Raw genomic sequence first — 15,527 nt, forward strand, 5'->3', positions numbered from 1 at the left:
TTATTTATTTGCATTTTTGCTGCTGTTGTTGCTAGTTCAAACATGCCTCTCTATCTGATTGCAAGTTGCTTATGTGTGTCTGTCTGTGAGTATTTAGGAATACCAGACAAAGACAAAGAGAGAAGCTGGATCCAGGCTGCATCCGTCTCGGGCCTGGAGAGGCACCCACCGGTAGCCTGGAGGTGGAGAAGAGAAGGCGTGAAAAGAAATGTGTACATCTATGACTGCTAAATACATGTGCGTCATAGATAGACAGGGTCATTTCCATAAAAGCTCATCCACAGAGCAGAGAGTAACCTTCAACAGTGCTGACACCGAGTGTGGAGGAAATACAATGATGGTCCACGGTGTTATCTGATATCATCTAACCCCCACCACCACCACCACCTCTGGTTGTTTGTTCTGCCCTATGGCTCACCTTTCTTTAGGCTGGTGAAGGGCAGCGTGTACTGGCCCACAAACTCACTGCTAAGAAGACCAGTTTGATCTCGAACACAGAAGCGGATGAGGCAGAGCTCGGGGACGCTAATGCTGAAGTTCATGTCGGCATCCCAGTGAGGACTCAGAGCTGTAACGGTAACCAGAACAAACCTGTGCAAATGACTCATTTTCTATTAATCTTTATTTAACCAGGAATAGCTTGATTGAGATTTGTATAATTTCCCTTTTTATGGATTAATAAAGCTTTTTCTTTTGTTTGTTACAGACTTCATTTAATTAATTTAAATGGCTCATTATGAATGTTTTTGGCATCAGCACAGACAAATGGCTTATAATGGTTATAAGAAGATGCTGAGAGAGGGCAGAAAATTGACTGCTATTCCAAAATATTGAGAAATATAGTGAGAAATAGACACAGTCTTGACTTCACTTTTTCTGTGAAATGTTTCCAAAGTTTCAAAGGTTGCACAAGTTTGAATTATCCAATGATGAAGTCTTTCTACAAAAACTTGTTTTGAGAAGCTTGCTTTTCTTCACAGTGCTCTGAAACTTTTGCAGCAATGGAACACAGGTCTGCAAAAAGTGCAAGGATGACATAAGGTTTTTCCTTGCGAGTCTGTGCGTGGGCCTTTATGTTATACAAAGTGAGTTAGAAAGTATCACAACTGTGCAGGAGCCCACCTGTGAAGTGACACAGGTGGGCTCCTGCGCAGTTGTGATTCATACACATTTGACATTGTAATTAAGTCAGTTTGAAGATGGGTTTAGTCCAGCTCAAATAATCACATAACACTGTTATAATGATAAAGAATAACCGTAGTAACTTTGTTACTGAGATCATATTGTAGCGTGCTCTCAGGAAAGACAGAGAACGGAGATGTTTACATTAACCTCCCCCCTTCTTTTCAAATGTCTTGACATCGAAAACATTTCACGGTTTATGACCCTTTCAACGGATTACCTAAAGAAGATAAGGACCCAGATGTGAATTCCGACCAACTGGAGTCTCTTTGTGAGATTCTCTCCTCCACGCCAGCCACGCATAATAAATTATGCAAACTGACACCCTCTGACAGAGAAACAAACCAGGCTTGCTCTTCTTTCCTGGCCTGTTACAAAGGAATGTTCAACTCTCTATTTTCTAGAAAGTAGAACTTTCACCATAATCCTCACTTTCTCCTGGAATAAAACTGTTAAAATCGGAACTGCATAAATCTACAGATCATTTTGAAACATTCGCCATTTTCTTACATGGAGTATTTACCAAGGTATGGAAAATTGGATTTAATAGAAACTCTGCCATGGAGCCACAGTGCCCCCCAAAGGACATGGATAACGGACACTTTTCAATATGTCAGCCTAAACAACCATGGACAATTTCAACTACGGATGTTAATGTTCTCATTATGTGCAAGGCATGACCTAATAGGGTTTAATTCCACAGGTATTACTCAAACAGCTGCAGATCATTCTAAATTAACAGCAAGCAAAGTTGTCATTACCATTTTTGTCATGATAATATGAAGTATTGTATGCTAATAAGTGTTTCATGCTCATATTTGTGTTTATGCCTGCTTTTATGTGACATTATTGTCTGTTAAGAACATTATATTGTCTAAAATCACTGTCATATGGGTTAAATACGGTATAAGAAAGGAGCAGAATCCCCCCTTTTTGTCTCATGAATTCAGCATGGTCAACCCCCTTTTTCCCTTGGGTCAAAAGCCAGCTGAACTCTGATTGGACGAAAGCTGACATGTGACCTCGAGTTTAAAACCCGAGCGCACCAGAGATTCACGCTCTCATATCTACCATCTTCCCCCTCTTAGCTCGCTCTTACTGCTTACTCTCAAAATCCGCAACTCTGGGACCTCCCTGTGGTCCTCCAAGCCTTGACCACTCCCTTTGTCCCCTAAGCTTATGCTTACAATTTTTGACCTCTCTCTTGTCTTATCGCTTGCTCTTAGCTCAACTCTTGTTTTTCTCCGTAACTATTAATTCCCATTTTTTTAGACTTCCCTTTTTTTTATAAAAGTCTGGTCCGATACACGCGAGTGTTTGCTAAATCACACCGCCCGGCCCAAGAAGAACAGCCGACTAAACGTCACCCAGCCGGTCACCAAGGAAACGTGGTCTCCAACAACGACGCCCAGCCGCTGGTAACCAAGGAAACGTGGTCTCCAACAACGACGCCCAGCCGCTGGTAACCAAGGAAACGTGGTCTCCAAGGACTGACGCTCACCTTGTAAATAACCACGATACTCTACGGCAAAGTAAGGTGCATAAAGTCTGATATCTTTGGAGCAGTGGAACTCTGCTGAACTCGGAGTGCTGAATCCTTCCTCTGGGTGATGGTTGTGCAGAGATCCGTAGGAAATAACCGGCCGAAGTGATAGCAGTTCCGTGTGAAGAACCAGACTCAGTATTAATGTTTTAACCCCAGGCCACTAGTCCTCCCGTTTAGCTAAGTCATCTCTCCCTTTCAACCGTGTTTCCCTACAACTATTGCAAAGTACCCATATTCTGTCTCTTATCAATTGTTTATACACCTATATACCTGTGCAATGTTGAATAAATGTTTATGTTAAACCATTTAAGTGTCACAGACAGTTACTAAAGCCGGTTACCAATCCAAATAGGACGCACGACTCAGAATGAGACTGATTCTTAAAATAACATACTAGGATTGCAAGATTTTAAACAGTCTTCCTCTTTGGACTGTAACGTAACAAATTAAACAGAAGAGGTGGTGCCCCAGCTATTTTCGAGGTAAATATTAATTAATAACGTGTCAACGCTACATATATTTTGGTGCCCCGTGTGAGGCGATTTGTGAAGTAGCCGCGCTTAGCAAAACTGCCTGTGTGTGTGAGCATTGTTCTACAAACTGTTTGTTTCCTGCAGTTAAGAGTTAACGAAAGCAAAGATATAGAGCCGAATAACAGACTTTATGGACGCATAAACTTGTTGTTTGAATTGTTTTTGTAGTAAGAAAGTATTACAAAAACACAGAAACGGAACACGTCAGCGCTGCCTGAGTGTGCTTCCGCCTTAAGTAATTTTGCATGCAAGAGCGTGTTAAAAAAACGCTCAATTATATATATGGCCAAGTGGGGATTAATGGTGCGAGTATCCATCATTTGATCTAACCGCTCTGAGAAACAGAGATAATTATCCGCGAGACTCCGGTTAATATCTGCTGAACTCAGGACTCCGTGCAAAACCAGAAGTAGCTACCTGAGTTTTTGCGGCTGGTTTGTTTACAAACAGTCAGGAGATTTGACAGGCCTACGGCGAAACCTCCCGTGGCCGGTGAAAGTAACGTCTATACGGCGTGTGTATTATCACTTCCCGAAGAGAGGGTAGTTATAGTCAATTTTGAAGAGTTGAAGCCTGTTTTAACTTGGTCATCGGAGAAACGCTCACGAGACCAATTGAGTCAGCACGTCGGCAGAAACGCTGAAGTGCTTAGAAGCCCCTTAAAAGTTTAAGGTGGAAAGTGGAGACTGCCACGTCTCGCAAACTGCTGCTGTCTTTTCTGCAAAGCTGTTGATAAAAGCTGTGTTAGAAACCGCCGTGTTTCTCTTTGCTTGTGACATGAATGTTGTTTAAAAGCTTGGCGTGAGGCTGCTAAGCTAAAAATTTGCTGTGGGCTGAGAGCCACACAGCACTGACACTTCCTGAGTGGGAGGTGCCAAAGTCGTCAACATCTGACGTCAGCACTTTCTCACTCTTCCCCTGGAAGTCCGCTGCACATAACACAAGAACGAGCCTTAGCGTCATCTGCTGGTAGCTTGGTTAATTACAACAAAGTGAAGGAATTCTGGGAAATGGTGTTTGACTAACAAATCTGACCAGCGCCATTGTAACTTGTGGTGAAGTGATTGAATTGAAAAGCAATCACGTGGTTCACAACTAATTCCTGTACTAACAATGACTGTTTGCATAACTTGTTTAAGGGTTTAAGAGAAAAACGATTCTTAAATAAATAGGCAATTTAAAATCAGAAAACTCAACAGTAACTGATTTTTAAGGTTAAAAGAGAGTCAACCTAAAACGGTGGATTATATCCACAACTCCTAAATTGCGACACCCCAAAATTAACATCATTAGAAAAGGAACGACACTTGGAAGAAGGAAAGAACTTATCAATAATTTGGCTTAATCAAGTAAGATAAATTTTATTAAGGAATACTTCTTTCTGAATTTTCTTTTGTTTGATTATTTCCATCTTGTTGTTAGTTAATTTTGTTTTAAGTTTAATTTCAAAAGCAATTTGGAATTAAATAATTTTAAGCGATAAAACTTTTAAAAAAATTTTTTTTTTTTTTTTTTTTTGATCATTGATTTTAATTTTAATTTTTAATTATTTTATTTTTTTTTTTTTTTTTTTTTTATTTTATTAATTTTAAATTGAAAGAATTTTTTTTTTATTTTTTTTTTTTTATTTTCTTTTTCTTACTTTCCTTCCCTTCTTCCAGACACGCTAAACTTAGTCTATAACTTGCCTAACTGCTTACCACGGTTACGCCTAAACAAATAGATTAACAAAACTTTTCTCGACAAATCAACATGACTTCTGACACGTCCAGTCAGGACGATCCATTCGAAGCAATGGAAAACACCCTGATGGATTTGACTGAAGAGCTAATTCCAGGTTATGTCAACAAAATAACAGGCACTGACCCCAACGAGCTCGGGGCAATAGTGTCAGAACTTATTGCAGGAGTGGAAGCGAAGACGCCCAAAGACAAAACTTTAACAAAGTTATTGGGGAGCTTAGCTGTCGTCTTCTCCGCGCGATTCAAACATGCCCATAAGGTGGTGGAGCAAGCCGCTGAAAAACTCAAAACTCGGTCGCAAACGATAACGCAATTACAGGAGGAAAAGAAATTCCTCCAACATAAATTAGAAGTCTCTGAAAGGACAGCAAGCCAGGCTGCTGACCAAATAGAGAAATTAACAACCCAGGTTGAACAATCAGACAGAGATATGAATCAACTAAAAGGGATAAACGGGGAGCTTGGGGAATCGCTCCAGCAGTGCCAACAAGAGTTGCTGGCTAACCAAGCTAAACTGGAAGAGGTTGATAAAGCCCATAAGGACTCGCAACAACCTCTCCACGATGCCCTGCAGACAGTGCAGGATTTGAACACTGAAGTCGCATCCTATGAGACGCATCTCAGTGCTAAACAAAAACAGATACAGCTTTTGCAGGAACACCTCGGCGAAGCTAAAGACAAAATCAATGAAGCGTATCAGCAAAACGAACGCCTAACAGGAGAGTTGATAAATGCAAAGAGAGATTTACGTCAGTCCTTGGAGGCTGAACGCAAACTGAAAATGCATGATACCTCTCAACCAGAAAAGGAAGGCCGTTTTAGCTGTAAGGGAGCCCAGGGGGAGTCGTTCTTCCCCCCAACAGGGCCAGCTACCCCAAATCCTTTCAGAGCCCACGGTGAGTCCCCAGAACCAACCAGACTGGATCAGTCGGTCCTTGCTCCGGGAAACCACACACCGTTGGGACCTTCTGACCGAGAATTAGACAAAATCGCTCGCAACGTGCCAAGGTTCGAACCCACTCCTGGGGGGCCGCACGACACCCGAGCTTACTTAAATGATATTGACTTCTATTTGCGTCGATTTCCAAACGCATCCATTACGGACAAAATCTACTTGATTAAAATCACGTCCAGCCGTGAAGTAAGTAGATTCATCGAACGTCAGCTTGATTCCATCCAAAATGATTATGCACTTCTCTGTCAAACGATGGAGAGGGAATTTTCAGATGAGCTGTCTCAGTCTGGTCTAAGTACCGCCATGATGGTTAAACAGGGACGTAGTGAGCTGCCTCAGCAGTACTATTACCGTCTCCTCAAAGCTTATTTTGGCTCACGCAACGACAAGGGAATGGAGGAAGATATAAATTTCAAAACGCTCTTCATCCAAAATCTCCATCCCGTTACTAGTCACCACTTGGGGGTTATGGCTAATCCGCGAACAGCCACAATTGTGCAGCTCCGTGAGTGGGCCACTTTAGGTTTCCAGAAACACAGACAAGCTAAACAGCCAGAGCATAACACTGTTCTGACGCTGAACGCCGAACACCCACCTATGGAGCTCGAAGGAGCCCAAAGGGGTAAGGCACCTGGTCACGACACCCGACCACAACGGTCTAGTGAGAGTCACAAGACATCACAGACTCAACCGTCTCATCCGAGAGACGGCTACTCGAAACCTCACTGGCCCAGAAAAGAGCGATCTTACTCACGTGCAGAACACAACGAACCTCCTTTTAACCCTCACAGAGGAAAGTTCTTCCCAAACCGGTTTCCCAAATACCCAGCTCGGGAGAACCAGGGTGACTATAAAAATAGGCCTCGGGACACACATCCACGCACGGAATGGTCCAAATTATCCCAACAGGAATCGAATGATTCACACAAAAGGAGCAACAAAGACTCTCCAGGCATGAGATCTGAAAAGGAAAAAGAAGCCTTTGGTCTCAGCCAGGATGAGATAGACAATATTAAACGTTTGTTGCAAGAAATGAAAGAAAAGAAAGTTAACAAAAAGTCTGACCTTCTGTCTATAACCACTGTGACACAGAACCTGGCCCTGCCAGCTGATTCCCTTTCACAGCCAGAACGAGTAGCCGAGCCAACTCCAGAATCTGAGCTGGACCCACAACAGGCTCAAACAGAGTCACAAACTCCTGTGAACAACACAGAAAAAGAGGCGAAAGATCCTCTCCCACCTAGCGCAGTCTTGGTTGTACAGCTGGATCAAAAAGAGATCTCCTCTGACCAGGATGCCTCTCTGATACAAGTTGAACCACCTGTACACCAATTTCTGTGCAACCTCTCTGAAAAGGGAGTCGCACGCAAGTTTTACATCTCACTAACCTTGGAAAATGTGCTGAGACATGAAGCTCTCCTCGACACCGCCGCGGATATAACTTTAATGTCTCTATCTCTTTTTAACAGACTTCGTAAGGCAGCAAACCACGGCAATAAAGAGTTAAAACTCCAACCTTGCTCTCTGGAAGTGCGCCCGTACGCCTCTAATAACACCACTCTATCAGCAGTATCTCTGATACAGCTGTCAATCGGACCAATGACTCTGATTCATCCCGTGTATGTGTCATCGCTTGAGTCCATTCCTTTGCTTGTCGGAAAAGATCTTCTGAACCGTTTCGAGCCTTTACTCGATTTCAAACGATTGAAAGTGTGGGCACAGGTGCGAGAACCTCTGACGATTACTTTTCCGTACAACGAAGATTTTAGCTGCTATGCCATTGAAAGTGAAAAGCATAACTCTGTCCAACAGATAACTTCACTCGAGCCGTCTGAAATCGTAACACACGATGAGGTTGTCCACAGCAGTCCAGCCGCTCAGGCCGACCCTGACAACCTGGTGACGCAGCTCGCGACACAGCGAGACACTTTCCTGTGTGCATTACAACCGTCAGCCACGCAAGACGAGTACTGTCCACAGGTGCTCGGAGGTCTTGAACTGCAAAAGTCGCAGATAGATGATGTGATTATAGCTTTATGGGCTGATAAATCCGCAATCAGTAAAGATCTATATGAGTCACTGGCACGAGAAAACGCCAATCTCCGGATGGTGAAGAAGACCTTCCGTTTCCCATTAGATCCTACACCAACCACAACACTCACTGCCATGGGTGTTTGTGCTCTCACATTAAAGTGGAATAACAGAATGCTGGTTCACACTTTTCTGGTTATTCCCGACCTTCCACACTCAGTGTACGTAGGAGGCGATATACTGGTGAGACTAGGAGTCCAAATTGACACAGTAAATAACATTCTGTGGTCACTAACAACCGCGCGTGATTCTTCTTATCTGCCTGACGCAGACAACCTGAAGTCAGGACAGACAATTCCAGAGGTATGCCAAGTAGCTAACTTCCAACATGCCACAATACCAGCACGCACGGCGAATGTCCCTCTCCGGATATGCATGCAACCAGGCCAGAGTCTTAACCACTCACAAGCTCTGTTTCAACCTTCGCCACTGTTCTTCGAACTTGGACTGTCCCTGGAAGCAACTCCTCTTTTGGGCCTAAATTCTAGGACCACATTCTTGCTGATCAACAACATCGGCGAGGAAGCCATACTGATCCCAAAAGGCACGCCACTGGGCTGGCTTATCAGTACCGACTTCCATGACTTTGAGCTGGGCATCCCAATACTGGGACAAATCCCAACTCCACTCTTCCCAAAACATCAGACAACCCACGTTGTCTACACAAAGCCTTCAAGGGCGATCGCACTCTTTTCGGTCGTGACTCTCGACCAGAACTCAGTCAGTCGCATTGATCTTAGTCATGATGAACAAATGACACTTCACACGGTTGACGTCTTGGCGGTTACATCAACCCCAGACTCTCCCGACGCACAGGAAAAAGTAACAACAGGGCCATCCCCTAATGTTGCTGATCGAATCGAAGAAGTGGTAACGCAAGCTAACGCTCTCGTTAATGACGAGGAACGCGACAAGCTACGCCAAACCCTTCTCAAATATCAGGACTTTTTCTCACTTGATTCTTCAGATTGTGGGTTAACCACAATCCACTCAATGCGCATTCCTACTCCACCAGACGCACCGCCAACTTTTGTACGTCAGTATAAGATTCCTCTAGCATCACAGGAGCCTATACAAGAAATAATAGACGACCTGTTGAAAAACGGGATCATTCGGCCTTGTAACAGCACTTACTCGGCACCGCTCTGGCCGGTCGTGAAACCCAATGGAAAATGGAGACTCACGATCGACTATCGAAAACTCAACCAACAGGTCCCTCTCTCGAGATGGCCAATGACTCAGCTTGAACAAGAACTTCCTCGCGTTAAAAATGCCAAATACTTCTCCACTCTAGACGTGGCGTCGGGTTTCTGGACCATTCCAGTACACGCTGAGGACCAACACAAGTTGGCATTCACGTTCGCTAACCGTCAATATACATTCACCAGGTGTCCTTTTGGCTACGCCAACTCACCTGCTGAATTCAACATATTTCTGAACAAAGCATGTCCTGATGCCGGCGAACGAGGTAACCTCATCTACGTCGATGACATCCTTCTCCGTAGCCCCAACCTGGATGCACACATTCAGGAAATCGACCATGTCCTGGGTCAACTCACCACTGCGGGTGCAAAAATATCACTCTCAAAATGTCAGTGGTGCAAAACCAAAGTAGACTACGTCGGTCTCCTAGTAGGACCAAGTGGTGTCGAGCCACAAGTTAACCGCATCCAGGGCATCAGTAACATCAAAGTTCCCTCAAACGTCTCTGAGCTCCGCAGCTTCTTAGGAGTCTGCAACTACTCTCGACAGTTCATTGAGAGCTATGCCGACATAGCAAAACCCCTAACTGAACTACTTAGAAAGGACACACCTTTTATCTGGGCTGAGCCACAACAAAAGGCCATGTCCACCTTAAAAGAAAAACTGTGCACAGCACCATGTTTAAACTACCCTAACTGCGACAAACCATTCCACCTCGAAGTGGGCTTCTCAGCTCACTGCTTAAGCGCTGGTCTGTACCAGAAATACGACCAGGATAAAAGAGTAGTGGCGTACGCCAGTAAAACGCTAGCTATACCCGAGCTGAAATATTCTGACTGTGAAAAAGCTCTGCTTGCCACAGTTTGGGCAGTTAAACATTTCTCCAACTACCTTGGAGGCCAAAAGGTCATTGTAGAAACACAACACCAACCTACCACGTTCCTTAACAGCCAACGTATAAGGGATGGAGTTGTAACAAATGCCCGTGTGGCCTCATGGCTAATGGCTCTGCAAAGTTTCGACTTAGAAGTCCGCTACGCGCAGAACAAAAAGAGCCCTCTCGGCACCGATCTTGCTGCATGTCAGAACTGCACTGCAGATACACCTCCACTCTGCGCAATTACAGACAAACCCTCACCTGTAACCAACCCCCACCACCACTACTACGATGAAAATGTGTGTAAAAACATGACTACTGCGTATGTAGATGGGTGCTCTTTTCATCATGACACGGTTACACGAGCAGGTGCAGGCGTCGTTTGGCTCCAGAACAACCCCTATGAACCTCAAAGCTTCCAGCTTGGTTCACAGTCGTCCCAATACGCAGAAGTGGCAGGTGTCCTGATCACGGTACAACTCGCTGCAGAAAAAGGTGTGAAAGACTTATTGATTTGTACTGATTCAAACTACGCTCGTCTCAGTTTCTCTTGCCACCTTGCCACGTGGAAACGCAATGGTTTCCTGACTTCCAGCAGAAAACCTGTGAAAAATAAAGAATTGTTCCTGGCATGTAACCACGCCATTGAGTCCAACAACATGCAGATCTACTGGAAAAAGGTCAGAGGCCACTCACGTGTACCGGGGCAAGACAAAGAACTGAACGATCTAACTGATTCCTTGGCAAAACAGGGAGCGGTGCATGGCATCCCCTGGTCACTGGATCCCTCGTGGCTAACCGCAGCCACCGCGGACTCCTCCGAACCACAGGTCTGTGTGGTGACGCGTTCCAAAACGAACCCTCCCGCCCAGACATCTAACGATGGATCAGTGTCAGTGGAACCAGCGTTCACCGACACTGACCTGGTCACCCTTCAATCGCTCGACCCTGCCATCAATAAAATGGTGTTGTTCGTGTCTGACGGCTCAAACACACCCTCTGAGTCTGACCTCAATAACATTCCTGATTTAAGGAAACTCTTTGCCACTCGATCAGCCCTGCGGTTGGTCAAAGGTGTCTTAGTTCATGTTTCCGACGCACTCTCTTCACCTGCGTTCGTGGTCCCTCGAAACCAAAGGGGGGTGATGCTTGTGCACGCACACGACCTTCCCGCGGCTGGACACAAAGGTGTCAAAGCAACATACAGCGTGTTAAAACAAGTGGCATACTGGCCAAAAATGAGAAAAGATGTAGCCGACTACATCAAAGGATGCCTTGTGTGTTGCCAGTTTCAGCCGACAAACCCGATACACCGAGCTCCGTTGCAGAGGAGAGGCATCTCATTCCCATGGTCAGACCTCCAAATTGACTGGGTGGGACCTCTCACCAAATCAACCAGAGGCAACAAATACTTCCTCACGGTTACATGTGCATTCACCAAATGGGTAGAATGCCTACCAGCTGCAAACGATACAGCTGAAACTACCGCCTACCTGCTCATGAACCATGTGTTCTCAAGATTCGGCCTTCCGAGTCGTGTCAACTCAGACAGAGGAACACACTTCACGGCAGAAGTCATGCAACAGTTGTGGCAAGCTCTGGGTGTGAAAGCAAACTTTCACATCAGTTATCACCCGCGAGCCTCAGGTCAAGTAGAGCGAGCCAACCGAACTGTGGTGAACATACTCAAGAAGTACGTTGCATCCAACCAACGAGATTGGGATGTAAAATTGCCGTTGGTCTTAATGGCCATCAGAGCAACACCACACGAAGCAACGGGAATCTCCCCGTTTGAAATGATGACAGGCAGACAGATGACAATGCCACTGCATCTGCTCTACCAACCAGGTGAAGCCAGTGTAGCAACAGCGTACACCACTCACCAGTACATGAAGGACCTCAGCAGACACCTACAGGTAACCTTTGCATTCGCTCAGAAACACCTGGAAAAATCGGTCGAGGGAAGAAAGAGCTATTATGACCAAAAAGCCTCACAGGAGGAACTCCAAGTGGGGGACAAGGTCTGGTACTACAACTTCACCAAAACCGGTGAACAGACGAGTCACAAGGTTGGAAAGCTGGCCAAAAAGTTCCTTCCTCGATGGACAGGACCCCACCTGATCACCGAAAAACTGTCACCAGTGGTGTATCAGATAAAAATCAGCCAAGGACAGAAAGAAGCCAAGTCCAAATGGGTCCACAGAAACCAAATTAGACCACATAAAAGCTTTAGGGGACCCGCTGAGGACAATCAGGTCTCAGCAAACCCATAAAACCGAGATCCACAAGGGGGGGAGCAAAAGCCTTAACAAAACGATAAAAGAAAAGAACACAGAGCTCCCTCCTAAACAATATTATTAGCAAGGAACTAAAATCAAAATAGGCAAAACCAGAATAGTTCAAACTAAAGTCCGTCTTCCCGATCCGACTGCCTGTCTAATAAAAGCTACTAACACACTAACTGCAAGTGGGGGTGAACTAGCCAACTCTAACCTCCGTCCAACCAAAAGTGTATCAATTTGAAATAAGCCCTAATATCCATCACTGTTTTTCACCAGGATGATGACACTCTGGCTCATACTTGCGACGATGGGACTGGCAACTATTCCCACTTGGACTGAGATCGTTGAACCCGGACCAGACTCCGGAATTGTTCTAATGGAACAACCCGGACTCCTGATCACCAACTGCCGGCTACACACCCAGAAGGTGTATGTCCGGTTCAGTCCTAGTGTGCTGTGCACGAGGAACGTGCCTAGCTCCGCCAAACTGACTTCGTGGGCCGGCGCTCGGTGGAAGAGAGAAGTCATCACTCATGCGGAGGTAGACATCACCCATATGTTGCAACAACTCCAGAAGTTCACCATCACTCAATCAGAACTGAGTGGGGCGAACAGAAGGGAGAAACGCTTCATTGGGGGACTACTGGCAGCCGCATCCGCCGTCGGCTCCCTATTCAGTTTGGGGGCGTCAGCCGTGAATGCCGTAAACATTGCCGCGATAAAGCGTCATATGGGTGAGTTGCAGGGTGAAATCCCGGGCATCCAACAGCAACTAGACTTGCAGAGAGGACAGCTCAGCACGGTGACCAAAACTGTGGAAGGCACGGTCTTGGTTTTGAACTCCCATAGTGAAACCCTGATGAAGACAGTCGCAGCAGAAGACACACTGCTGGGAGTTTTAAAGGTTGATTATGCTCACACACAGCTGGTAACTATGCTCATGTCTGATCTGATAAGAGATGTTAGCTCCTCCGTTGATACTCTAGCTATGGGAAAAATCCCTCCGTACCTAGTGTCGCTAGCCGTAGTACAGGACATTCTGTCCACGGCCACTAGAGAAATTGTTAACCCCTTGCAAGCACATCTAGCTTATACACTAGGCAGCGCAGTCCCCATTCACGTAAATCCCGAAGGCCGCGAAATAGCCTTCCTCATTAATCTTCCCATAGTTACCCTCGACAACATCTACCGACTAAAAGACGTCATCAACGTAGGAATCTGGAAAGGTGAAACCCACGTTAAAGTGCACACACCAACAGTGGTAGCGTACCACGATAGTTCTCCAGATCTCTACCTCGCGCCCAATTTAAAAATGTGCACCCTTACCAGAGACATTCATTATCTCTGCCCCAGCAAACCATTCGTTAGAGACGACACTGGGGGCCTCTGTGGACTTAAACTTCTCACCGAAGACTCCCAGTGCCAAACAACTCTCACACCAAAATACCAAGTAACTAACACCCAAGCAGAAACTGTGGGAAGTCGCTGGTTGGTTAACACTCCAGCGAAGACCGCCACTATTAGTTACGATCAACACGACACGTCTACCAAAATGGAACTACCAAACCGCACATTGTGGGTCACAGTTCCTGAAGGCGCAATCCTTCACATAGGAGACCTGGCCCTTTACCACCTTAATCCTGACCAATACGACGGGGAAATAGAAATCTCCGATTTCTACTCAAAGCAATCCCTGGAGCTTGAGGCAGACACGGTCACTCAACTCCAATTTGAAGGTTTTAAAACCATTGACGTCAGTCCCATAGAGAACGTGCTGAAAGAAATAACCTCCAGCAACAAACCTCCCCGACCAACTATATCCTACTCATGGTCAGACCCCGACACAGTAACCGCGACTATGGTTGCCCTAGGCTACCTCCTCACCTTCGGAATCGCGTACCTATATTCTCGACGCGCTAACGCCCTCCAGGGCCAAATTAACCTACTCAAATGGACCACGAGACGTAACAAACGTAAGAAGCCAGATCAGGACAAAAACACCACCGATCTAGTGACTTTTGATGAGGAGACAGAATCGGAAGAACCCCGAGTCATATATTCCCCCGCAGTCCACGAACTAGCGAATGAAGTATAACTCTAAGCCAACTTTTCTGTCACCTCTGCCCCTTTTTGATTTTTCTTTGTTACTTAGTCCATTTACCCTTTTATAAAGAATTAGCTAGAAGATAGGTTAGACATTAGTTTCAGGCTACGACTATAGTCTCTTAAGAAAGCGTAGTTAAATTCGTTATATCTTTTTATATGTTTTTCTAATTCCATAAGTCTTACAGTAAAATAGTACTACAAGATAGGAAAAGCCAACACAACCACCTCAGAGAACACCTCAGCCTCTTGGACCTGAGACCACTGGGATTACTCCTCCGTGATTCCGAGATCTCCCCAGGACACCTCCGAATCAAGTGGGGGATATGTAGCGTGCTCTCAGGAAAGACAGAGAACGGAGATGTTTACATTAACCTCCCCCCTTCTTTTCAAATGTCTTGACATCGAAAACATTTCACGGTTTATGACCCTTTCAACGGATTACCTAAAGAAGATAAGGACCCAGATGTGAATTCCGACCAACTGGAGTCTCTTTGTGAGATTCTCTCCTCCACGCCAGCCACGCATAATAAATTATGCAAACTGACACCCTCTGACAGAGAAACAAACCAGGCTTGCTCTTCTTTCCTGGCCTGTTACAAAGGAATGTTCAACTCTCTATTTTCTAGAAAGTAGAACTTTCACCATAATCCTCACTTTCTCCTGGAATAAAACTGTTAAAATCGGAACTGCATAAATCTACAGATCATTTTGAAACATTCGCCATTTTCTTACATGGAGTATTTACCAAGGTATGGAAAATTGGATTTAATAGAAACTCTGCCATGGAGCCACAGTGCCCCCCAAAGGACATGGATAACGGACACTTTTCAATATGTCAGCCTAAACAACCATGGACAATTTCAACTACGGATGTTAATGTTCTCATTATGTGCAAGGCATGACCTAATAGGGTTTAATTCCACAGGTATTACTCAAACAGCTGCAGATCATTCTAAATTAACAGCAAGCAAAGTTGTCATTACCATTTTTGTCATGATAATATGAAGTAT

At 45.1% G+C, this 15,527-nt stretch overlaps 1 protein-coding gene across 1 annotated transcript in view; it reads right to left on the reverse strand.

The window, feature by feature from the left end:
- Positions 1 to 93: 93 nt before the first annotated feature.
- LOC142384140 (1-phosphatidylinositol 4,5-bisphosphate phosphodiesterase zeta-1-like) overlaps positions 94 to 15,527 on the reverse strand; it is a 31,958-nt gene continuing 16,524 nt past the window's right edge. Inside the window, exons 10-11 of the mRNA XM_075470125.1 lie at positions 419 to 568; positions 94 to 176 (exon numbers count right to left, since the gene is read on the reverse strand). Of these exons, the coding sequence (XP_075326240.1) occupies positions 94 to 176; positions 419 to 568 (233 nt within the window). The remainder of the gene's footprint in view (positions 177 to 418; positions 569 to 15,527) is intronic.

The sequence above is a fragment of the Odontesthes bonariensis genome, chromosome 7, assembly GCF_027942865.1.
Source record: "Odontesthes bonariensis isolate fOdoBon6 chromosome 7, fOdoBon6.hap1, whole genome shotgun sequence".
Taxonomy (NCBI): Eukaryota; Metazoa; Chordata; class Actinopteri; order Atheriniformes; family Atherinopsidae; genus Odontesthes; species Odontesthes bonariensis.